Source organism: Microcebus murinus, chromosome 9 (assembly GCF_040939455.1).
Source record: "Microcebus murinus isolate Inina chromosome 9, M.murinus_Inina_mat1.0, whole genome shotgun sequence".
Lineage (NCBI taxonomy): Eukaryota > Metazoa > Chordata > Mammalia > Primates > Cheirogaleidae > Microcebus > Microcebus murinus.
The window spans coordinates 50,420,761-50,446,699 of NC_134112.1; the positions used below are offsets into that span (position 1 = coordinate 50,420,761).

General features: G+C 33.5%; 1 protein-coding gene across 2 annotated transcripts in view; it reads right to left on the reverse strand.

Moving 5' to 3' along the window:
* Positions 1–476: 476 nt before the first annotated feature.
* The window catches only part of DBF4 (DBF4-CDC7 kinase regulatory subunit), a 31,917-nt gene continuing 6,454 nt past the window's right edge, over positions 477–25,939 (reverse strand). The window contains exons 3-12 of one of the 2 annotated variants that reach the window (XM_012779559.2): positions 23,041–23,220; positions 21,013–21,063; positions 20,513–20,582; positions 19,843–19,919; positions 12,417–12,450; positions 11,258–11,300; positions 7,694–7,822; positions 7,108–7,222; positions 4,479–4,603; positions 477–4,159 (exon numbers count right to left, since the gene is read on the reverse strand). In XM_012779559.2, the coding sequence (XP_012635013.1) occupies positions 3,175–4,159; positions 4,479–4,603; positions 7,108–7,222; positions 7,694–7,822; positions 11,258–11,300; positions 12,417–12,450; positions 19,843–19,919; positions 20,513–20,582; positions 21,013–21,063; positions 23,041–23,220 (1,809 nt within the window). In that variant the 3' untranslated portion in view covers positions 477–3,174. Of the gene's footprint in view, positions 4,160–4,478; positions 4,604–7,107; positions 7,223–7,693; positions 7,823–11,257; positions 11,304–12,416; positions 12,451–19,842; positions 19,920–20,512; positions 20,583–21,012; positions 21,064–23,040; positions 23,221–25,939 lie in introns of both variants that reach the window. The other variant, XM_012779558.2, reaches the window with a different exon arrangement.

The window sequence follows — 25,939 nt, forward strand, 5'->3', positions numbered from 1 at the left end:
TCATGGTTTAAGATACAGGTAGCCCAGTGAGTGTCTCAAAAAATAACAATAATAATGATGATGATGTAAACTAAACAGAGTCTCACTCTGTTGCCTGGGTTAGAGTGCCATGGCATCAGCCTAGCTCATATCAACCTCAAACTCCTGGGCTCCAGTTATCCTTCTGCCTCAGCCTCCTGAGTAGCTGGGACTACAGGCGCACACCACCACGCCCAGCTAATTTTTTCTATTTTTAATAAAGAAAGGTCTCACTCTTGCTAAAGTTGGTCTCAAACCCAAGCTCAAGTGATCCTCCTGCCTCAGCCTCCCAGAGCACTAGGATTACAGGCTTGAGCCACTGGGCCAGGCCTAGTTTACATTATTATGCTTAAGAATCTTCCCATCTAATTTAGGAGGGGACCCATCATTCTCACATTTGACTTTATTAATGAAACAGCATTGGAATGATTTCTGATTGAAAAGTGCAACATAAAACTATCTTTGGTCTCACAATCAAAACTACATTTATAGAGATTGATAACATTTAAATAACATTTATCAACTACTTTAATAAATCTTTTAGATAGCAGAATAGTATTAACTATACATCCATCCTAGCAACAAAGTGCTTAAAAAAAAAACCTCCAAATTCTCATATAACATATAGTAATCCTACATTTGCAGAAATAAGGATTCAAGTTCAGTGGTTTTAGGTGAAAGTCTTACACCTAAAGTCTTCTTTTTTATTCCTCTTTTAAAGGTAAGTATATTTTGTTTTTACATTCATTCAGGCCCTCTACAAATTACAAACATTAGAATTAGAAACGTCTATATATGGTTCCATAAATTATTTTAGTATTAGGCATACTAAACTATCTATGCAGAAGTCATTGGCTTCAAAAACGTTTAAGAGATTATACTGATTTGTGTAAAATACACTTTTTGCTACAATTGCATATTTATCATCTTGAAAAAACAAACATTCCTTTCGAGTCACAAAATCACATTGTCTCCCCTGTTGCTATTTCTATTAATAGCTACTCTTAGAAAAATAGAGCCACCATCTTTCCTGCTGCTGTTACTATTAATAGCTACCCTTAGAAAAATAGAGCCACCAACTTTGAATGTGACACTACTTGCTGCCCTTAGCTGAAATTTAATTAGGGTGCCCTTTTTTTTCTTTCCTAACACCTTTCAACTTCAGTGCTTTTGATATATCACAAAATTCTGCTTATCCTTTGCTTCCTGGGGATTTCTTGTTATTTGTCTGGACTCTTTTGGCAAAGCATGTCACTTTCTATTAGGCAAATCAAGAGTTCCTATTTACCCTGCTGAGGAATCTTTGAAGATTCCTACTTTTGAAGATAACCTTGCTACACTAAAGATTAAGTGTCCTTTTGTAAGCAAATCTGGGAACCAAACCAAAATTTATGCTGTTAGGAAATTAAAAAACAAAAACAAAAACAAAAACAGCACCCTCTGGGTAAACACAACCACAAATGTCCCTTGGCAAAAATTAGGAAAAAGTACTTCTACCTATAGGAGGAAGCAGGCTTAATGATTCATCTTCTTGGCTGGGTGCCCATCTGCATAGCACAACCCATCTAAAACTCTATGTGGTGGTCCTGCTAAAATTTGTGGAATTGTTCCAAATAAACTGAAATCTAAGCATTTTTAAAAGCCTAATGTTCGAAATAATAGTTCAAAAATAGTGTCAAAATAAAGTGTAACAACCTTAACTACTGGAGGATTCAGATTGAGCCTTTTTTTCTCATTAAATAAAACTAAGGCAAAATTATGCCAAACAATTGTGGGGCAGAGTACCACAGCAAATTGTAAAGACTTACTCTAAAGTCAAAGGATCGTAGAGTAAGTTTAAATACCTTTTAATTATTTGGAAAACTTGGGGGAATGTAGAGAATAATGGAAGGGGAAAAAAAGCATTCTACAAATAATTTCCAAGTTTCATCTAGATTTTTAGAAGGCTATCTACAAAACTTGACACAGATTCAGGTACACACACATGCCTTTTTTGTGACAGAAAATGCTACAATAGTTTACAATGGAAACAAGGTTTGCATATATGCACTCTTAAGACTCTTTCAATTGACCCTACTTAAGGTACTGGTGTGAACAATAAAGCTGTTAAAAAGCCAGAATTTCTCATTGACATTGTCCACATGGTCAAAATAATACATACATGAAAAGGATATGAACTAATCCTATATTGGGAGCTATATATATAGATTTCAAAAAATTAAGACTGGTAAAGGTCATTTTTAGTGAAAATGTATTTATGTAATATAAAATGGCACCAATTTTTTACTGTAAAAAATGTCATTGGTTGTAAATACCTTATTCCTATAAGAATCTATTCAAAGGCAAATGCCTGATGTCCACACATGAAGTTGAAATTTTTCTTACATTTGAATTTTCCCTTCTCCAAATTATTGTATCTACATCACAATTCCTTATATACATTCCCAACTGTATCTATAGTTTAATGCCATACTTCCTCTTTCATCCTGCAATACCAAATTAGGGGGCAGAGGCAATTTTTGAATAAAATTATTCTCAGTTATTAACAAAGGTAAATAATTAAAAATAATTAAGAATGGCAGAAAAATTATATTCCATTTGGTAGCCTGGTTAAAAGTTTTCCCTTCATGGCTTCTAGCTATCCCTACAGGTAATCTCACTCTTCCAGGCTAAAATACTAAAATGGTTCAAACTGGGTCACCTTCAAGTATCAATATTTCTGGTAATGACTTCCAGAATTCAAATATAGAAATTAACACATTTTCCTTTCTGTTTGAAACTTAGGTTTTTAAGGGCAACAATGTTGTTTTACCATGGGAATCTATTTTAATTGACAATAGATATAACTAGAATATCCAAATTTAAAGTGCTAAATTATTGCTATTTTCAAAATTTCACTTGAAATTGGTTTTCAGTGACATAAACCAAACTATATTATAATTCTCAAGACAAGTCACATGTTTATTCTGCAAGTTTTGTATAATAGATACTCAATTCTATAGAAAACTGCAAACATTACCTTTATTGTTAATATTTACATTTGGTTCTGTAAACAAAGTTGGCAAAAAAAATCCTAAGAATTTTTATACATATTTATAAAAATTTCAAGAATATCAACCCTCGTCACTTCTGAAAAGCATACATTTTTTTTAAGGTCTAAAAGCCAGTAAACGTAGAAGTCGAAGGGGAAGAGAAAAGCATTGACAACAGACTATTTGAATTTTCTTCTTGCCAGATATCTAAAACATTGCATATAGCACTGTTTTCGGTGTAGCTTGTAAAACCCAAAAATTCTGATTTCTCTTCACTAGTCTGAAACAAGTCCAGTAAAGATTGTACTGGTGAACTACAAATTCTGTTTTCTTCTTGTGTAATAAGAAATTCAGTTCTTTTCTTATCTAATTCAGTATTTGGTTCCAGATTTTCTTTTTTATTTCGTCCTAATAATATTTTCACTTTTCGATGGATTTTACCAGAAGGTAAACTATCCATATTCTTGATGTCACATTCATTGGGTTCCTCAGAAGGACTATGGGATTGAGTCTTTGCCTGAATTGTTAGGTGCTCTTGTGAACTGTTTGTTATCAGACCAGAATCATGACCAAATATTGAATGCAGGTCCCTTCCCTTCAGATCCTTTGCTGGAAAAAGCAAAGTATCTGACTTTTGCTTTCGTTGAGATGCACTATTATCCATGTTGAAATTAGAAACATGTACAGATGTCTGCAGACTATAAGGACAGGCATCTACTCTTAGTTCTTCTGAGTCATTTTCACTTACAATTAATTGATGTTCAGGAATGTCAAGAATGCATTCCTGTTTATTTTTATATGAAGGTAGCTGTGTAAAATTCTGCTTTATGTCACTTTCAAATGGATCTAACATGGAACATTTATTCGCTGTTTTCTCATTTGGTCCTCTCAGTTCATTTGAAGGGGAGGGGATGGAACTTGAAATAAACATAAGCTTTTGTCCAGAATCCCGGGTTTCTTTACACAGGAAATTCTGCTCCATCACTTGTACATTATTTTCTCTGAAGTCCTTCTGAGAAATACATTGCAATTCTAGTTTTCCTTTTGGTTCAGTCTTTTTCAGGACATTTGCAGAAATGGGAGAAAGTGATCCAACACTGTATTTTATTCTTTATAGGAAAAAAAATTAAAACAATTGCTATCAAAACAAATTCCTGAGTAGTTAGATTATTAAATTAGTAAAAACATCTTTTAAATTTTTTAAAGAAACTTATTTAACTTAGAAAATATTACCAAAATACAGGAATCTTAACATTTTGTCAAATTTACTTTAGATGTTTTTAAAGTAATAAAATTTTATAGATATAGCTGAAAACTCCAATATACCTCTCTTCTCATCCACATTCTTTTCTTTCTTCCCAGAGATAACCAATATCCTGAATTTGGTGTTAATATTCTAGCACCACTAAAATTAGGCTGAAAAATTACCTTTTTTTTTTAGGTGTGTCCCTTTCGTATTCCATAAAGTCAAAAACAAACATAGATACAATATCATCAACAACTTGATACTGGTTACTCTGTGCAAAGTTTCTGTGTTGCTCACTTAGAAGGTGCTAAAACAAAATAATAAGAAAGCTCATGTCATAAAAAATTATATTTTAAAAACAGATGCCAATTTGTTCAGGTTAGCTAACATTTTCATGCCCCCCAAATTAGGTCTGCAATAACTACTCCAAAAAAAATACTTTTTTTTTTGAGACAGGGTCTTCCTCTGCTCTTAAATATTAGAGTTTTAGAAACATCAATCCTTTAAATATAAAATCACATTTACAGTTTTGAGATCTTCATATTTCTGCAAGCAACATTCACAATATCCCTTTTTTTTCCTTCTCTTTCAACTGAAGTTGGATTGGGGTTGCACCACATTTATCACCATCTGTTTGGATTCTGGTGATAGAAATACATAGTAAAATACATGGTGCAGTGGCTTTATCACAGCTCACTACAGCCTCAAGTACCTGGCGTCAGGGGATCCTCCTGCCTCAGCCTCCTGAGCAACTAGGACTATAGGTGTGCTCTACCATGCCTGGCTTATTTTAAACTTTTTTGCGGAGACAGGGTCTCACTATCCTGCCCAGGCTGGTCTCAAATGAAAATACCCTTTATTAGACTTCAAAGGATGTTAATAAGTAAAATAAAAATAACTTCTGAGAATCCAGTAAAACTAATGTCGTTTTTATAGTCTTTCATTTTTCAGTGAGAAATGTCAAGTACTAACATGTGTTTATAATGGAACTAAATTCCAGCAGTCTTCTAGCTAAAAAAAAAAAATAAAGAAATAAAGAACAATTTTATTATTAAATATATTTTAAAGAAAAAAAACCCAAAATATAATGGAACTAAAAAAAATGAGCTATCTCATAAATCCCCAACTATTATATAGTTCTCCCCTCTACCTCTATTTAGTTCTTTTGCTCATCCTTTAGGGTCCTGATCAATAGTCGTTTTCTCACTTGGGCCTTCTATGACCATCATACCAGGTTAAGTAACCTCATTTTCTATCTATATTGCCCTTTATCCTTCACTTTTGTGACACTCATCACACTTGCAAATACATATTTTATATTTGTCTTCTATGCCAGACTACAGATGTATAAATGTAGGGAATGTCTGCCTTGTTTGTTGCCTTACCTCTAGTACTCAAAAGATTCAAAAAACAAAAGAATATTTTCTTTAGTCTCAGTAACTAAAAAAAATGTAAATGAAAACCTAAAAAATATGATCTTAAATTTCCATCCCAACATCTACTTTTACTAATTTTCCTTCTTTGTGGCAATCAGTGGCCAATGTTTTCATTTTTTAGCCCCAATATTTTCTGAGCATTAAATTAGGATCACAAACTAATGTTAATGAAAGCATCCATTCTAGATCATTCTATTGGTACAATGAAAAGTAACATTTCAAGACCAATCTGTAATTTTAGTTTTCAAAATGATTTTTGGGAATGGGAAATATTTCTGAGATAACTCTAGCTTCCAATTTAAAGCAATCTTAGACTAACCATATTTTCCTCCTTTATAACAGAAATGCAACAACACACAAAACATTAATTTTAAGTTACAAAACAATCAAACTTCAATTTAGAGTTTAAAGACAATTTTTTTTTTTGGAGACAGGGCCCCCACTCTGTTACCCAGGCATGAGGGAAGTGGTGTCGTCATAGCTTACTATAACCTTAAAACTCCTGAGCTCAGCCGGGCGCGGTGGCTCACGCCTGTAATCCTAGCTCTCTGGGAGGCTGAGGCGGGCGGATTGCTCGAGGTCGGGAGTTCGAAACCAGCCTGAGCAAGAGCGAGACCCCGTCTCTATTATAAATACAAAGAAATTAATTGGCCAACTAATATATATAGAAAAAATTAGCTGGGCATGGTGGCACATGCCTGTAGTCCCAGCTACTTGGGGAAGCTGAGGCAGGAGGATCGCTTGAGCCCAGGAGTTTGAGGTTGCTGTGAGCGAGGCTGACGCCATGGCACTCACTCTAGCCTGGACAACAAAGCGAGACTCTGTCTCAAAAAAAAAAAAAAAAAAAAAAAAACTCCTGAGCTCAAGTGATCCTCCTACCTCAGCCTCCTGGGCTAATTTTTGTATTTTTTGTAAAGATGGGGTCTTACTATGTTGTACAGGCTGATCTTGAACTCTGGGCCTCAAGTGATCCACTTATCTAAGCCTCCCAAAGTGCTGAGATTATAGACGTGAACCACTGTATCCAACCTGATTTAATTTTTATCCTGTGACCTATCTCCACCTGTACTACCATTCCACAGAATGTAACCTTCACAAAGGTAGGAAATTGGTCTCTTTTGTTCAATTCCATACATCCACTGTAGTGATCAGTACATAGGTGCTCAATAAATATTTGTTGAATGAATAAAAATGGTTTTTAAATATTCATTTCCCCCTTTGAGTTCTTAAAATTTAAGATATTTCTATCAAAAAGAAAAATACACTACTTGTAATTATTAGGTTGTAAACCACTATCAGAAGAAAAGTTAAAATTTAGATGGCAAATATTACAGTTTTAGAAACATCAGTCCTTTAAATTTAAAATCACACTTACAGTTTCAAGATCTTCATATTTCTGCAAGCAACATTCACAATATCCCTTTTTTTTCTTCTCTTTCAACTGGAGTTGGATTGGGTTTCCACCACATTTATCACCATCTGTTTGGATTCTGATGATAGAAATACATAGTAAAAGAATTAATTGCTAAACCTATGGAATAATTTTTAAAAGTTATTGTCCTGACATATCATATACAAAATCTGCCATAATTTGCACCAAGATTTGTAACAGCAAATATTTTTCATCACATTTCATTTTAAGAAATTAAGCAAAGAATATAATAAATACACTGAAGAATACTTTAGATCACCCAAGAGAAACAACACATTTTCATTATTTGCAAATATTTTATGCCCCTGACTCCTAAATCTGTCTAAATATGACACTTAAAACAGATTCAGACTTCAAATTTAGCATAGAGGGATTAAAAATATACAGGGGAAAAGTAACCAGAATAATAAGAAACACAAACACCATCACAGCATAAAACAAACTATTACAAATGTTTGTTTAAAAAGAAAAATTACTTGAGATGATATTCTAAATAACATTAATTCTAAAAATAAAGATTCAAACCAACCTTAGTTTAACCTGAGTTTGTTTTTGGATGCTAGATGGCTTATCTACATCAAATGGGCTGCAAGGCTTCTGAATGGAATAATTTATAAAAGGCATATCGGTCAGCTGAAGATAAAATGGCCTATAAAGTCTAAAAGAATAAAAAGACAAATATGTGAGATTCTCTATGATGAAAGAAAACAAGTTTTAAATTTTTACATTTCAAAATCATATAATTCAGCTGGAATCTGAAATAAGCAATAGGAATCAGTTAGGCTTCCCTTCAAAAAACCAATTTCTAGGCCTAAATTTTAACATTTAAAAATAGTATCTAAACTGTGGCAAAATATAACATGACAAATTTGCTATCTTAACAATTTTAAGTGTACAATTCAGTTGCATTAAGTATTCACAATGCTTTGGAACCACCACCACCAGCATCTATCTTCTAGAACTCTCTATCTTGCAAAAACCGAAACTCTGTACCCACCAAATGGTAACTGCCCATACCTCCTTTCCCCCTAGCCTCTTGCAACCACTATTCTACTTTCTGTTCTTATGAATTTGACTATTCTAGGTGCTTCATGTAAGTGGAATCATGCAGCATTTTTCCTCTTATTTCACTTAACATGATGTCAAGGTTCATCCATGTTATAGCACATGTCAGAATTTCATTCTTTTTTCAGGCTGAATAATATTCCATTGAGAGAGTATATGTGTGCACGTATACAATCCCTCACATTAGGTTTATCCATTCATCTGCTGATGGACTTGGGTTGTTTCCACCCTTTAGGTATGACAGGTTTTTTTTTTCTTGATAGTAGTCATCCTAATGAAAGTGAAGTGGTATCTCATTGTGGTTTAGATTTGCAATTCCCAAATGAATAGTGATGCTGAACATCTTTTCATTTGCATTTAGCTTTTGTATATCATCTTTGGAGAAATGTATACTCAGTGATTTGCCCATTTTTTTAATCGGGTTGTTTAATCCCTTTTTACTGTACTGCATCCCTTGAAGCAGAGAAATTTATTACATCATTAAATATGAAATGTCCTATTTCGAATCAAAAGTATAGTTTACTGTATCTCAAACAAGCAGCAGTACAATTAATCAAAGTATATACCTAAACTATCAACACAGTTTTGCCATCTTAATGGTAGCTTGTTTATGCCAGCAGTGAAGAAGCCTAAAGAGGGAGTGGTGATGAAATTGTTAAAGGCCTTTTCCACAGCTTGTTGAGAATTGAATATTTTTCCTTGCAAAAAGTGGTCAGTTAGTACAAGGTCTGGTGAATATGGTGGATGACAAAGAGTTTCCAAGTCCAGCCTCTGTAGTCTGAGCAGCACTGTTTGTGTGGCATGTGGTTAAGCATCTTGCAAGAGGATTGGCTTCTTTCTATTAACGAATCTTGGCTGCTTAATCACAAGCATCCTCATCATTCCATCCAACTGGTTTCAGTAGATATCCACGGTCGCTGATCAACCAGGTTTCATGAAGCTGTAGTGGATAAAACCAGCACTGGACCACAAAACAGACAGCATTTAGTTTTGCTGGATGAATATTGGGTTTTGGACCGTGTTTTGGCACTTCATCTTTATCCAACTTTTTACCCACTGTGCCGAACTTTTGCGATTGTCAAAAAGAATCCACCTTTCATCGCATGTAACAATACGTTGTAGGTATGGTTTGTCTTTATGTCACAACAGCAAAGAAAGGTAAGCTTTGAGACAATTTCTCCTCTGAGGCTTATTTAATTCATGTGGAACCCATCTATCCAGCTTCTTTACCTTGCCAATTTGTTTCAAATGGTCCAATATTGTTGGAATAGTAATGTCAAACTTTGCTGCCAATTCATGCGAAGGGTTCAGATGGATTCCTTTCCTCTACAGCTTTCAGCTCATCATTATCCACCTTGGTCTCAGGTCACCCATGTGGCTCATTTTCAAGATTAAAATCAGAACAAAACTTCTCAAACCACTGATATACTGTGCACTCATTAGTCACATCCTTCTCAAATACTTCATTGACATTTTGAGCTATCAGTGCTGCATTGGTTCCATAACAGAATTCATTCAAATATAACATGAATTTTTTACTTATCCAGGGTTTCACAAAAATTGCTCTAAAAAAAATTTGACAGATAATCACAAGTCAAAACATGTGTTTGAAAGACTGAGGATGTAATTTCACAATAAATGTAAAACAAGAAGTGTCAAAGTGATATGTCAGAGACACCAACTGTTGAACTCAGTACTTAAGGAAATCAGACATTTCATACTTAATAACCTAATATAATTTTGATATAATTTAGTTTTTTTTAAATCTTTTGTTGCCTGTGCTTTTGGTACCATATACAAGAAACCATTGCCAAATTCAGTGTCATGAAATTTCCCCCCTATGTTCTCTTCCAGTTTTATCTTTCTCATCCACTTGGAGTTAATTTCTGTATATGATGTACAGTAGAGTCCAACATCGTTCTTTTGCATGTGGATATCTAGTTATGTGAATACCATTTGTTGAAAAGACAGTCATTTCTCCACTGAATGATCTTTACATCCTTGTTAAAAATCACTTGACTATATATATAATGTTTTATTTCTGGGTTCTCTAGCCTATTCCATTGGTCTATAGATCTGTCTTTATGCCAATACCAAATTGTTCTGATTCCTGTAGCTTTGTAGTTAGTTTTGAAAAAACTGTGAGACTCTAATTTTATTGTTCTTTTTAAAGATTTGGGGTATTCAGGGTCCTTTGAGATTCCATATGATTTCTGGATGGATTTTTCTATTTCTGCAAAATGATTGTAATTTTGATAAGGGTTGCAATGAATCTGTAGATTACTCGGGATAGTACTGACATCTTAACTATATTAAGTTTTCCAATCCATGAACATGCTATATCTTTTACTGGTTTCTTCATCAGGCCTCATTTTGAATTGTATTTTTTCTTCACAGTAACACATTTCATAAAAAACTTCTCCTCAAAAGGCAAACTACAGGACACACACACACACACACACACAAAACTTTCAACATACCCTATCATCTCAAGGTAAGCACCCAAGAGAATTAACCACACATGTCTAAAGGAGTAACTGGAAAATAAAGCAATCTAATTCTCCCATGCCAAACTACTTTATTTATATCTTCATTAAGATTATCCTACAAAACTGCAGAGTGAGTTTTGGAAATCTACCATACCATGTTAGATGTTATATTCGGATTTTGTATTTCTAAATAGAATCTAATTTCTTTTTCACAAAGGCAGGAGAATCTTTAAGTAGTAGTTCTAAATTGTTTTGGTACTCCATTTAGCCAGAGAAGGATTATTTGAAATACTAAAAAATGGTCTGACTGTTCTCAACCAGATTATTTCAATGAGGTATCTTCAACATACTGAAAGTAAATTCAGTCCTTGAGCACAAATGAATTAATGCTACATCCTATAACTGGTGCTTCGTGCAAATTAGTATGATATAAATCTAACATAAAGGCTAACAGTATTAATGGAGCTAGCTTAATTTGTTAGAAGATTTTCTCCTTTAATACTATACTTAAATTAGCAATATTGGACTTAGATACTTACTGGCTCATATCTTCCACCTTTACAAAAGGCTTTTTGAGTCTTCCTGCTTGAGAACATAGAAGACATGATTATTAGATACTTGCAAATCCAGGAATTTTTTTTTTTTTTTTTTTTTTTTTGAGACAGAGTCTCACTTTGTTACCCAGGCTAGAGTGAGTGCCATGGCATCAGCCTAGCTCACAGCAACCTCAATCTCCTGGGCTCAAGAGATCCTACTGCCTCAGCCTCCCGAGTAGCTGAGACTACAGGCATGCGCCACCATGCCTGGCTAATTTTTTGTATATATATTTTTAGTTGGTCAATTAATGTCTTTCTATTTTTAGTAGAGACGGGGTCTAGTTCAGGCTGGTTTTGAATTCCTGACCCAGAGTGCTAGGATTACAGGCGTGAGCCACCACGCCTGGCCAGGAATTTTTTTTTTTTTTTAAATAAAACAACTCCGGCAAAAACCCCCAAAACCAAAAAACAACTATGTATCCATTTCAAAGCCTTAAGTCTCAGGTGAGGTATCCTCCATTATCACCGCATTTGAAAAAATAGAAGCTATGTCTATATTCTGAGATTCTTAAACTGAATAGAGCCCTCAAATGAATAGGATTCAGGAGGATCATAAATTAGAACAGAAAAAAATTGCACTTTTATTTTCACAAACCTCTAATTGAAATGTAACATTTCCTCTGATTATAAGTGTAAGCAACAAATCACAATATTAGCAGTACCTGTTACTTTGATACCAACAGAAACAACAGATATTTTCATATCATTATTATTACAGATATCTGAAAGCATCATTTATGCTTATCAATTCAAAATGACAGTTGCAATTAGAATCACTACTAGAACTTGTTTTTAATATGTAATAAGCAGTAAGTATATTACTATTTTATAATTAAAAGCTACTCTGATAACTGAATTTCGATGTAATTATTTTCTTGGCAATATACTGACTTTTAAACAAATGTTTTTAAAAAAATTATTCTGAAGATGAGGGTCCATAGGCTTCACCAGACTGTCATAGGGGTCCATGTTCTAAAAAGACCAAGAAACCCCTGAATAAATTATTTAAAGTGCTGTTTACATGATTTTAGAAGATCTTTATATGATGTGTTCTTTTTTCCAAAAGCAAACCAAATACAGTTAAAGGCATCAAAATACTTACTTGTTTTTTGTGTGCCAATACCAACTTTTTTCCCCTAAAAAAATAAATATAGTGAAAAATCTGGTTTTGAAAGTACAGTAAAAACAGCAATTGGAATTGTTCAGTATCTTCTCGATTAAAAAAAGTGATATAGAAAACATACGTTACCAAAGAAAGGTAATTGTTTTGTTAAAAAACAACAACAAAAAAACCCCCCTGACTTTTAAAATAAACTCAACCAAGGAAATTAAACAATGATCATTCAAGAATTAAAAATCTTAACCATTAGTGCAGAATTAAATAGTACAGTTTTATATTATATGCAAGTTTTATATTATATGCAACAAAATACCTAGGTATAATTGTTTTTGCCTTCATAGGAAATCAACTAATAATAAAAAGGTAGTTGATGAAATAATCTAAAAAGAATTATATAAGCTATTTTTATATATTATTCAGCAAAACTTTTGTGTTAAACTGAATACAGAAATTAGTCAAAAATTTATTAATTTGTCAGTTCAGGCCAAGAGGAAATATATCCAATATGGGCAATTAACACCACTGATTACAACTAAAAACTCAACATTCAATTAATAGTTACTTGAAGAATGAAAAGTAAAATAAGCAGGCAGACTGTGGAAGGGAATGGTAACTTGGACCTCTAGTAATGCAGTTGGCAGCAGTGGCAGAGCCAGCAGCTACAAATCCTATACAAATTTCGTCTTTTTGGCTAGCAGAACCAGGAAAGAGGTTTTAGTGGTCCAAAGAATACCAAAAGAATCCCTATATTATTTATTTCTCTTCTTGTCACAGTTCGGCTCTGAGGGTGGACCCCTTAGGAAGCTGCAATTATAAAGGTAGCATGCACAGCTAAAACTAAGAAACCCTCACTCTCTGACTAGAGGAACTAAGAAAAAGGCCATTGTGGACTGGAGATTGAGGAGGAAATCCAAGAAAGGATCAAGGTGGAGAAGGGGATCCCTAATTCCCTGCATAAATCCACACAATTGCAAGGCTTAACTCCAAGTTGCACATGCTAAGGACAGATCCAAAGCAAAACAGCCAGGGCTATGAAAATGGAACTAAGATATAAACCACTGCCTGAATCTTAGACTAACCTGTATGTGGTGTGCATACAGGACAAACCCAAAGCTGCAGCATACAAGTCTTTGAAAACTTGAAACTAAGGTTAGAACCACCATCCACAAAAATTGAGACAAAACAGTCTGAACAAAACTGAGATGACTGCCTGCTAAAACAATAACATCTGAAACAAAATCAACATTCTCCAGACTATTATAATAGATCTGGAGCCTATACAAATATAACATTTATAATTTCCAATATACGGTCAAAACTCATTTGACATGTAAAAAACCAGGAAAATATGATCAATCCTTGAAGGAAAAAGATAATCAGATGCCAACCCCAAGATGTTCCTCATGTCAGAATTATCAGAAAATGACTTTAAAAATAAAGGTAAACATACTTAAAATGAATAGAAAGATACAAGTTCTCAGGAGAAAAACAAAATATAAGAATCAAACAAATTGTAAAATCTGAGATAGAAAATTCACTGGAAGGACTTAATAACAGAACATAGATGACAGTGAAGTGTCTATGAACTTGAAGACAAATAAACAAAAATCCCCAATTGGAAGAGAAAAACAAAAAAGACTGGAGAGGGAGGCAGGGAAGACACAAAGCCCCCAGGACCTGTGGGATAACATTAAGATATATAACTTTAATGTTATTGGAATTGGCGAAAGAGAAGAAAGATTGGTGAAGAAGAAAAAATCAATAGCTGAAAACTTTCCAAACATAAATTTACAGATTCAAGAAGCTTAGTGAACCACAAACAGAATAATTTCAAAGTAAACCATTCCTAGGCACATCACAATCAAACTTTTGGAAACTAAAGATTAAAAAAAAAAATCTTAAAAGCATTTACAGAAAAATGATACAGCATATATAAGTGAACAATTCAAATGACTACCGATTTCTCATCAGAATCCATGGAAGCTAGAAGATAACTGTAGAACAGGAGTAAAGTACTGAAATAAAGAACTCTCAATTCATAATTATTTCTCCAGTGAAAATATCCTTACATGAAGGATATCTAAGACAATTCATTGGCAGCAGAACTGCTCCAAAAAAAAATGCTAAAGGAAGTTCTTCAGACTACAGGAAAATAATATCAAAGGGAAACTTGTAATTTCAGGAATGAAGAAAGAGTAGAAGAAAGAGTAAATAAGACTATTTTTCTCCTTTTAACCTCATTAAAATGTGTGACTTACTAACATTGTCAGGTGGCATTTTACTTATAAGCATATGTAATAAACACTATAACATAAAGGTTGATGAGGAGGGTAAAAGTGCTTGAATAGCACTGGTTTCTACATTTCATTTGAAGATCAAACATTAATTCTAAATAGATTGTAAAAGATTTCACATATATAGCATAAATCTTATAGTAATCACTAAAACAAAACCACTATTCCCCACCCCCAAAATGTAGAGAGAAAGTAGAAAAGCTGATAGATAAATCTTCAGACAATCTGGAAAAAGGCAGGAAAGGGGAAGGAGATTAATAAAATACAAAGGCCATCATCCACAGAAAATAGTAAATTAGTAGGCCTAAATCCAAGCATATGAATAATTACATTATGTACAAAATCACTTACACCAATTAAAAGACAGATTATAAAATCAGATGAAAATATGATCTATAAGAAATCCATTTCAAATATAAAGATATAGATGTTATATGTAAATGGATCCAAAAAAATATATCATGTAAATATTAAACAAAAGAAAGCTGGAGTGCCTATCTTACCACAGAGCTGACTTCAGAACAAAAAATGTTAACAGGGACTGAGAGGCCATTATACAAAGATAAAAGGTTCAGTTCACAAGGAACATGTAAGAATATTAAATATGTACACACCAAACAGGCTTCAAAATACATGAATAAAAAAACTGTACTAGAACTGAAAGGAAAAACAGACAAATCCACAATTATACTTGGTAACTTCACTACTACTCTCTTTCAGTAGTAGACAGAACAAGATATAAAATCATTATGGTTATAAAAGATCTGAGCAATTCTATCTCCCAAATTGACTTAACTGACATCTAAAGAACACTCCACCCAATAGCAACAGAATATACATTATTTTCAATTGCACATGGAACATTCACCAAGATAATCTATATTCTGAATAATAAAAACTGACAAATTGACAAATTTTTTATAAGTAAAATCATACAAAGCATATTCTCTGACAATAATAGAATTAAAATAGAAATCAGTAACAGAAAGATAGCTGGAAATCCCCAATTATTTGGGAAAAAAATGGTGTAACTCCAAATAACCCACATGACAAAGAGTAAGTTACAAGAGGAATTTAAAAATACTTTTAATTGAAGATAAAAATCTAACATATCAGCAATAGGAATTCTCATTTATTGCTGGTAGGAATGCAAAATAGCACAAGCACTTTGGAAGACAATTTAGCAGTTTCCTACAAAACTAAACATTCTTTTAGTATGATCCAGCAGTCATGCTCCTTAGTTTACCCAAATGAGTTGAACATTTATGCCCACAAAAAAACCTGCACATGGATGTTTACAGTAGCTTTATGCTTAACTGCCAGAACTTGGAAAAAACCAAGATGTCCTTCCATAGAAGAATGGATAAACTGTCATACATCCAGACAATAAAATATTACCCAGCATTAAAAAAACAAAGAGCTAACAAGCCACAAAAAGACACAGAGTAACGTTAAGTGAGTATTACTAAGTGAAAGAAACCAATCTAAAAAGGCTACATACTGTATGATTTCAACTGTATGATTCTTTGGAAAAGTAAAAATTATGGATATGGTAAAGGATCAGTAGTTGTCAGGGGCTGAAGAAGAGAGAGGAATGAACAGGCAGAACATGGAGGATCTACAGGGCAGTGAAACTATTTGTATGATACCATAATGGTGGATACATGTCATCATCATACATTTGTCAGAACCCATAGAATATACAACACCAAGAGTGAACACAAATGTCAACTATGGACTTTGGGAGATAATGATGTGCCAGTGTAAGCTCACTGATGGTAACAAATGTACCATCAATGTACCATTCAGGTGTGGGATGTTGATAGTAAAAGAGGATGTACATATGCTGGGGAAAAGGGGATATGCGAAATCTCTGTACCTTCCACTCAATTTTGCTGTGAACCTAAATTCTCTAAAAAAATAAAGTCTATTTAAAAAAAAATCCAACATAAAACATGTGAGATGCAGGTAAAAGAGAGATTAAAGAAAATATACAGCATTAAATGTTCATATTAGCAAAGAAAAGTCTCAAATCAATGAATCCAATCTTCTTACCCCTAAGAAACCACAAAGAAAATTAAACCCCAAATAGGCAGAAGAAATAGCAAAAATAAACAAAATTGAAAACAAAAAAAGAGAGAGAAACCAATGATATTAAAAGCTGGTTCTTTGAAAAGATTAATAAAATTGGTAAAATTCTAGCTAGGCTGACCAAGGGAAAAAAAAGAGTAGACACAAAATAGTAGTATCAGAAATGAAAGAGGGGACCCACTGTAACAGACCCCACAGACATTAGAAGGTTAATAAGAGAATATTAAAAACAACTCTTTGCCCATCAATTCGACAACTTAGACAAAATGGACAAATTCCCTGAAAAACAAACTACCAAAGGGCATTGAAGAAGAAATAACCTGAATTGTCCTATAGCTAATGAAGAAATTGAATTCATAGTTGAGAAGCTTCCAACAAAGGAAACTCCTGGCCTAAATAACCTTATTAGTAAATTCTATTAAACATTTAAGAAATAAAACTCATTCCATAAAAACTTGTCTAAAAAATAGAAAAGGCATCTCAACATTTTATGATAGCATTTAACCTGGCACTAAAACTAGACAAAGACATGAAAAATAAGATCACTATTCCTCATGCACATATATGCAAAAAATCCTCAACAAAATAAACCACAAAGCACTTTAAATAAAGTAGTGGAGCAAAATATATTTATCCAAATTATTTTTTTAAGGATACATATTAACAAGAACATTTTTGAGACTCTAATATTTTCAGATTTACATGTATTTAGGTGTATAAGATTTATACATGTCCATTCAAGATCTTTAAATGTAATTTCATTAAAAAGTTTTATGTTTCAATACATGGTAAACCAAAATTTTCCAGAAACATTCCTTTCTCATATGCTAAAATAAAATTTTTTAGTATGAAAAGAATTTAACCAGTTATACATTCTGGACTAAAGAGGTTTTTGGTATTGCTATCCTTTATATTTTGGGAGAAAGGTAAGATTTGTTTCACAGCTATTTTTCTGTTTTATAAGGGCTCCTACTGCATGGCACATATGGGCATCGAGTATTTATTAATACTGAATGAATAATAGGGATTACATGCTCTGAGTCCTCATGAAATTTCTATCTAGTAAATACTGCACTAAAATCTGTTAACTACCTTTCAAATCTTCCCCTCCCCTTCTGTTCCTGCCTTAAGCCAGGCCTTTGACATCTCTCAGAATTACTAATAATATCCTAGAATGCTTTTCTTTTAAAAACTGTGGACTGTAACCTATTAGCAGGCTGTAAAGTCAACGCAGAGAGTTGTGATCAGTATTTTTAAGAAATGAAAATAATACAGAAATATTGGCATGTATCACATTAAGAAAGGTTTTGTTTAATGAAACCTGTTTTAGCTATATATATATTTATACATGAAGATAGACATGATGTGTATATTCACATACAGTCTATAAATGTCCTTGTGAATTTAAATTGTTTATACATGTACTCCTACACACAATCCAAACAGTATGCAAAGCGCAGTGGAGTTTATTTATATGCTATTTAGCATAGTCCTGTATAGGCATATCCACTCATCATTTTGTGAAAATTTGGAAATAGACACTTGAAATTTTTACCTGTAAATAAGACATACAAATATTAAATTTTATTTAAATACAAAATAATCTGTCGCCTTCTGCAAATTAGTCATATCTTACGTAAATGTGAATTTATTAAAAATGTAAAATTCATAGAAAACTTAGGCATCCTTAAATATGGTATACACATACTTGGTGGTCATGACGTAAAATGTACCTATTGAAAATTGTGGTTGAGAGTTCAAAAGTCATTTTCCAGTTGTCATTCTTGCCAGCAAATAATTCATTCTTCACTTGCAACCAGAAGAGCTTTCCAAAATGACTATCCAATCAGATTACTCTTCTATTTATAATATTTGAATAATATTTCAAGCCTTCAATATAAAGTCTAACTCCTTTATACAGTGTGCAAGGTCCTTTATAATCTGTATTTGCTGATTTTTCCAGCTTCATCTTTTGTCACTCACCCAAGATTAAGTTTTATTATACTATACTAAATTTCTAAAGCCATTCTACTATGGCTTCATATCTTCATATACATATTATCCTATAAATTTACTTTCTTTTTGGATCCCAGACATTGAAGCATTGAATGAAGGAAAAACAGACCACAAAAGAATGGCCTGAGAAATATGAAGAGAATCAGGAGAAAGCTAAGAGATGAGAGAAATTCCAGAAGAGGATAGAAAAGTTTAAGGAAGGAATGAACAAATACCTAAGAGAGAATCAATATGACTAGTTTTAAAAAGTGTCAAACTGATTTGGCAAATTGGTCAGAAGTTTCATATCTTGTAGGTTGAAAGGTGTATGGGAAGTAGATTTGAGAAGCTTGGATGGGAGAGATTATAAGGATTGTAGTTAGTTAAGCAGGGATGTGGGATCAAGGGAAGTTTTACTGTATTTGTTTTATAGAATAGAAAAGGCTTGAATCTATATAGAGGATTCAATCAAACAGCCAGGAAAAGGGAAGAGGCTAAAGATATGGTAATATTAGGTCTAACAGGTTGCAGTGTCCAATGTGGTTATCTAACAAATATTTCAAAGTCAGGCCAGCTAGCCACACTGTAGAACAAGATTTTGTTATATCACCATCTAGAGTAGTTGAAAAGTAAGTATAGTCCTTATTTATGTTCCAAAAAGGAATACATTATTTATATTAGGAACTTCTTATGCAATAGACTGATTTTAGTGTGTTTTTTTTTTTTAACAGAATAAACAAAATATGCTAAAAAAAATAGCAGTAACCAAAATGGGGGGAGGAAAAAACAAACAAAAATACCCCTCTGCCATTACCCTACCAACAACTTTTACCTCATGAATACAATCCTAAAGTTAAGTGATACACAACAATTTACTGGAACACCAGAAACATGCATATAACACACAGGCTTATCCCTAGGATATTCTGGCAATATATTTTCTACTTGGCAGGAAAAATTTACAGATACATAAATAAAACAAAGTTGATCACTTTTTAAAACTAGCTTAAAAATTAAAGAAAACATACCACATCTTTTACAGAAGTACTTGATTTCTTCAGTAAATACAACTCTTTTTTCTTTTGTTCAATGTAGTACCTAATGTCTTATTTAAAAGAAAAAAGGTTTAAGATTAGCAATTTTACCCTTCGAGTTAAACAGTGACATTTTCTTATAATTGTAGTAAATTTATATGAAGGAATTATCATTACAGGTATCCCTTGTGCTATCATTTAAAGATTTGTCCCCTCCCAAACTCATGTTAAAATTTAATCCCCTATGTAACATCATTAAGAAGTGGGGTCTTTTTAGAGGTGATTTATAAATTAATGGGTTAATGGATTAATGGGTTACATGAGTGGAACTGATGGCTCTGTAAGAAGAGGAAGAGAGATGTGAACTAGCATGCTCAGCCCTCTCGCCATAATGATACTCTGCACTGCCTCAGAACTCTGCCAAACTCCCAAAGCAAGAAAGCCCTCACTGTAACCTCTCGACCTTGGATTTCTCAGCCATCTTAATTGTAAGAAATAAACTCCTTTCCTTTATAAATTACCCAGTTTCAGGTATTCTGTTATAAAAACAGAAAACGGACTAAGGTACTTTTGCTATAAAAATTTTCACTGTGCAAAATCAGGAACCAAAGGATAGACATAGGTGCTTACAATATTGTCAAAAAAACAATTATAAAATCCTTACCATCAATATGAAGAATTTTTACTCCCCATGATAAGGCATTTGATAATATACTATTTGAAGGAATAAAATCCTGTAAAAAATAAAAAAGTTTTATAGTTTTTCTAGGAAATTACTATTTAAGGTGAGCTAAATTTTGATAAAAATTCAATTATTTAAAGCTTAATGTCACTGAGGTAGTTATAAAAGACTCTCATAGAATTACAATAGCAGGAAGGGCATTTAGATTTTCTTCTCGAATTTTTAAAATCAATTCCACTTAATTTATATCCATGTTCTGACAATTTAATGCACACTGTAAGGCAAGTTTCCAGTAATATTTCAAAAGGCCACAAGATGGGGATGTTTCTCCATGAAAAGTAGATTCTGTTCTTTGTAAAATGAAACAGGCTGAAATCTAGGCTTTTCCGAAAAATGAGGAAAGATTTCAAAAATATCTATAATTTCCAGTTGAGTTTTTAATAACAAAATGTACAGCATGAATTTTTAAAGTTCCCACTTACATGGTCCTTGATAGCTTTTTCAACTAATAATTTTCCTCTGCTTAAACACACCTACAGAAAGACCAAAAAAACAAATGGAAAAAGTTAAAACAGTCCTTCATTGAAGAAAAGGTTAAAAAGATAAACTTGCTCAAGTAAATAGATATATTTTACTTGTACATGTTTTTGGGTTTTTTTGGTGTGTGTGTGTGTGTGTGTGGAGCAACTAGATTTAACTTAATGAGACCCAAGAGGTCAGTTTTGTAGTTAAGTGCTATTCAATATGAAAAATAGAATATCTAGGTTCTACTGAAATTCTCCACCTATAATTAGTTGGTTTACATTTTAATTTCCTATCAAACTGAAGATTTAAGAAAAACAATCAACTTTATATATTGTTTTTACATGTTATTTCACTGTTTAAATAAAATACAAGGAAAAGTAGTTGAAATACTATGAGCAACAATTACTTTGGAACTACTTACTAATATATTGTCTCCTTGCTCCAAAAAAGCATTAACTAAAAGAATAGAATGTATAAAGCCTTCCTTAGTCTATTCTTTGACTTTTCTTCTTCTATGTATTATGTCTCTTTTTTCAAGTGATATCTCCTTTGTGACTCATTTTTTCTACTTGTTTTCCCCTCATTTTCCCTGCTTTTCAAAGAGATAGGTTGAGAAAGATATTTTAAAATAATTTAAGTACATTTCTATCTGAAAAATGAGACAAATTAAACATTTCTCAATCTCTTCCCTTCCCCATACCCAATTAAATCAATTTAATTTGTCCTTTCCTGTATCTTCTAACTTATTGGGAATGGAGTAGTAGGGATGTGATGTCAGTTATTATATATAGAACAGAGATTGGCAACATTTTTATGCAAAGGGCCAGATAGTATACATTTTAGGTTTTGTAGGCTGTATATCCTCTAACATAGCTATTCAATTCTGCCCAAAGCATGAAAACAATCACAAATAATATCTAAACAAATAGGTATGGCTGTGTTCCAATAAAACTTTATGGACAATGAAATCTCAATTTCATATAATTTCTAATTGTCACAAAATATTTTCTTTTGATTTTCTCCCCCAACCATTTGAAAATGTAAAAATCACACTTAGCTTACAGGCTACTAGAAAAACAGGCAGCAGGTTAGATTTTGCCTGTGAGCCACAGTTTGCTTACCTCCTGCTCTTAAATAAAAAAATGTTTATAGCTGCATACAGTGGCTGACACCTGTAATTCTAGCATTCTGGGAGACCAAGATGGGAGGATTGCTTGAGGCCAGCAGTTTGTGGTTATAGTGAGATATGATGAAGTCACTGCATTGTAGCCTAAGCAACAAAGTAATACCCTCTCTCAAAAAATATATATAAATTTTTTTAAAAAAAGTTTCTATTGGCCGGGTGCGGTGGCTCACGCCTATAATCCTAGCACTCTGGGAGGCCGAGGCAGGCGGACTGCTCGAGGTCAGGAGTTCGAAACCAACCTGAGCAAGAGCGAGACCCCGTCTCTACTATAAATAGAAAGAAATTAATTGGCCAACTAATATATATAGAAAAAATTAGCCAGGCATGGTTGGCGCATGCCTGTAGTCCCAGCTACTCGGGAGGCTAAGGCAGAAGGATTGCTTGAGCCCAGGAGTTTGAGGTTGCTGTGAGCTAGACGGCCGCCACGGCACTCACTCTACTCTAGCCTGCGCAACAAAGTGAGACTCTGTCTCAAAAAAAAAAAAAAAAGGCTTCTATTTCTCCTTTAAACAATGATCTGCTATTAACTTTTTAGTTGTAAATTACTCTACAAAATAAAAGCCATCCTCAAAAGCAAAGGGTATACTTTAGGAATCAGGGTACGATAACTATACAGATACCATTAAAAAAAAATCACCTTTCTAAAAGACAATAACTTCACTAACAATCAGAAACCCACATAGAATGTGACTTTATAAATGTTCTACCTAAGTGAACTTCTCTGCCAGCCTGTTATTTAAAATCATGAGATCCTCAGGTTAAACCTTTCTGAGAGTCTCAAAGCACATTTAAGACTTACTGTGTCTGGTGACTTAAATGAACTTCCATCGTGGCTGGGATGAGGTGAAGTGGTTTCTGCAGTAAATGCAGATTCTGGACTTGGTACAGGAGAAATTCGACCCAAGGTTTGTGCAAATTTAGCTTCCTTTTTATTTGAAATAAGATAACTGATATCTTTGCTGAGAAATTCTTCAACTCGCTAAAGGAAAACAAAGTATTTTTAAGTAAGTCATAAAAACCACAAACTGTTTCCTATGCTATAAGCACAGTATAAAATTCCAATCTGATGCACTTAATACCTTAAAAATTGGTGGTTCTTATACTATATTTTTCTAAACCTAGATTTATGAGGAAGTGTAATGGAAGTTCCAATAATAACACAACAGCAGCATGTGCCCTATATACTATTCTTAAGTACTTTACATATCCTAATTAATTTTCTCTATATAACAATCCCATTGTTACTAATATTATCTACATTTCTTGGAGGACATAACTGGAGAAGTTATCTCCAGTTATCTCCTCCAGCTTGAGGTTGCACCAGTAGAAAATAACAAAATTTGGCTACAGGCATTCTGACTCAAGCCCGTGATCTAAAGCAGCACTGTCCAATAGAACTTACCGTAATGATGGAAATGCTTTTTGTCCATACTACACAATGTGAGAGCAACCTACCCATGTGGCTACTGAGCACTGGAAATAAAGTTAGTGTGGACCAACTCACTGAATTGTTTTTGTTTGAGTTAAAGTCTCACTATGTTGCCCACACTGGCCTTGAAACTCCTGGGTTCAAGGGATCCTCCTGCCTCTCCCACCCAAGTAGCTGAGACTACTCATGCCACAGGTTCAAACCACTGATTTTAAAGTTTTCTTTCATTTTAATGAATTTAAATTTAAATAGCCACATATCACTACCCGCTACCATACTGGACATTACAATTTTAAATCATTAAGTTGTAACATTTTCCCTAAGGGTTAAACTTACAAGATAGAGGAAGCTTTACTCTTAAGAGTGTAAGATTGTTTGAAGAGAATTTCCTTACTAAAATGCTTGAAAACCACTGCTTAAATGCCTGAATTTACGTATTAAGTCATTGAATGAAATGTCCAATTTCAAATTAAAGGTGTAGTTTATTATATCTAAAACAAGAAGCAGTATAATTGATCTCAGCATGTACCTAAACTATCCACACAATTTTGTCATTATAATGGTAGCCTGTCCATGCCAGTGGTGAAGAAGCCTAGAGAGCAAGCAAGCAGTGACAAAATCGTGAAAGGCCTTTTCCACAGCTTGTTGAGAACTGAATGTTTTTCCTTACAAGGGGTCCACAGCCTGAAATAAGTGGTAGTCAACTGATGCTGGTCTGGTGAATACAGTGGATGACAGAGTTTCCAAGACCAGCCTCTGTCGTCTGAGTGTTGTTGTCTGACATGTGGTTGAGCGTTGTCCTGCAAGAGGATTGGCTTGTCTCTATCAAGTCCCCACTGATTATTGCAAGCATCCTCATCATTTCATCCAATTGGTTGCAGTAGACATCCACTGTAACAGAATGGCTAGGTTTCATAAAGCTGTAGTCGATAATACCAGTGGATGAATATTGGGTTTTGAACCATGTTTCAGTACTTCATCTTTATCCAACCATTGCACTGAAAGCTTGCAATTGTCATAAATAATCCATTTTTCATTACATGTAACAATATGTTATAGAAATGGTTTGTCTTTAAGTCATGACAGCAAAGAAAGGCAACCTTTGAGACAATTTCTCCTCTGAAGCTTGTTTAACCCATCTATGCAGCTTCTTTACCATGCCAATTTGTTTTAAATGGCCCAATATTGTTGGAGTAGTAACATCAAACCTTGCTGACAATTCATGAGTAGGTTGAGATGGATTTGCTTCCATTACAGCTTTCGGCTCATTATCCACCTTGGTCTCAGGTCACCCACCTGTCTCATTTTCAAGATTAAAATCAATGAAACTTCTTAAACCATTAACATACTGTGCACTCATTAGTCACATCATTCCTAAACATTTCATTGATATTTTGAGCTGTTAGCACTGCATTGGTTCCACGTCAGAACTCATATTCAAAATAAAACGAAATTTTTGCCTTACTCAGGGTTTCACAAAAATTGCTCCAAGAATATTTGAAAGGAGGCCAGGAGCAGTGGCTCACGCCTGTAATCCTAGCACTCTGGGAGGCCAAGGCATGCGGATTGCTCGAGGTCAGGTAGTTCGAAACCAGCCTGAGCAAGAGTGAAACCCTGTCTCCACTATAAATAGAAAGAAATTAATTGGCCAACTAATATATATATATATATATATATATATATATATATATATATATATATATATATATATATAAATTAGCCGGGCATGGTGGCGCATACCTGTAGTCCCAGCTACTCAGGAGGCTGAAGCAGTAGGATTGCTTGAGCCCAGGAGTTTGAGGTTGCCGTGAGCTAGGCTGTCGCCATGGCACTCACTCTAGCCTGAGCAACAAAGCGAGACTCTGTCTCAAAAACAAACAAACAAAAATTTGAAAGGTAATCACAAGCAAAAATGTGCATGTGAAAGACTGAGGATGTAACTTCATAATAAATATAAAACAAGAAGTGTCAATGGAAAATGTCAGAGATATCCTGTCAAACATAGTACTACTTAAGGAAACTGGACATTTTATACTTAATAACCTAATAAAAACAAATGTACCAAAGTCAATACTATTAAATATTAAAGATCACCCACATCCAGGAACAGGTAAATTAAGTGGAAATAAATACTAAGTAGAATATTAATAATATTACTATTTGTACAAATGAAATGCTTCTAAAAATATTTTAAACAGCTATATCTAATTGCTAAAGAATCTCATATATAAGATACCTTAAAGCGATACAAGTGAATCTACCATTTGAT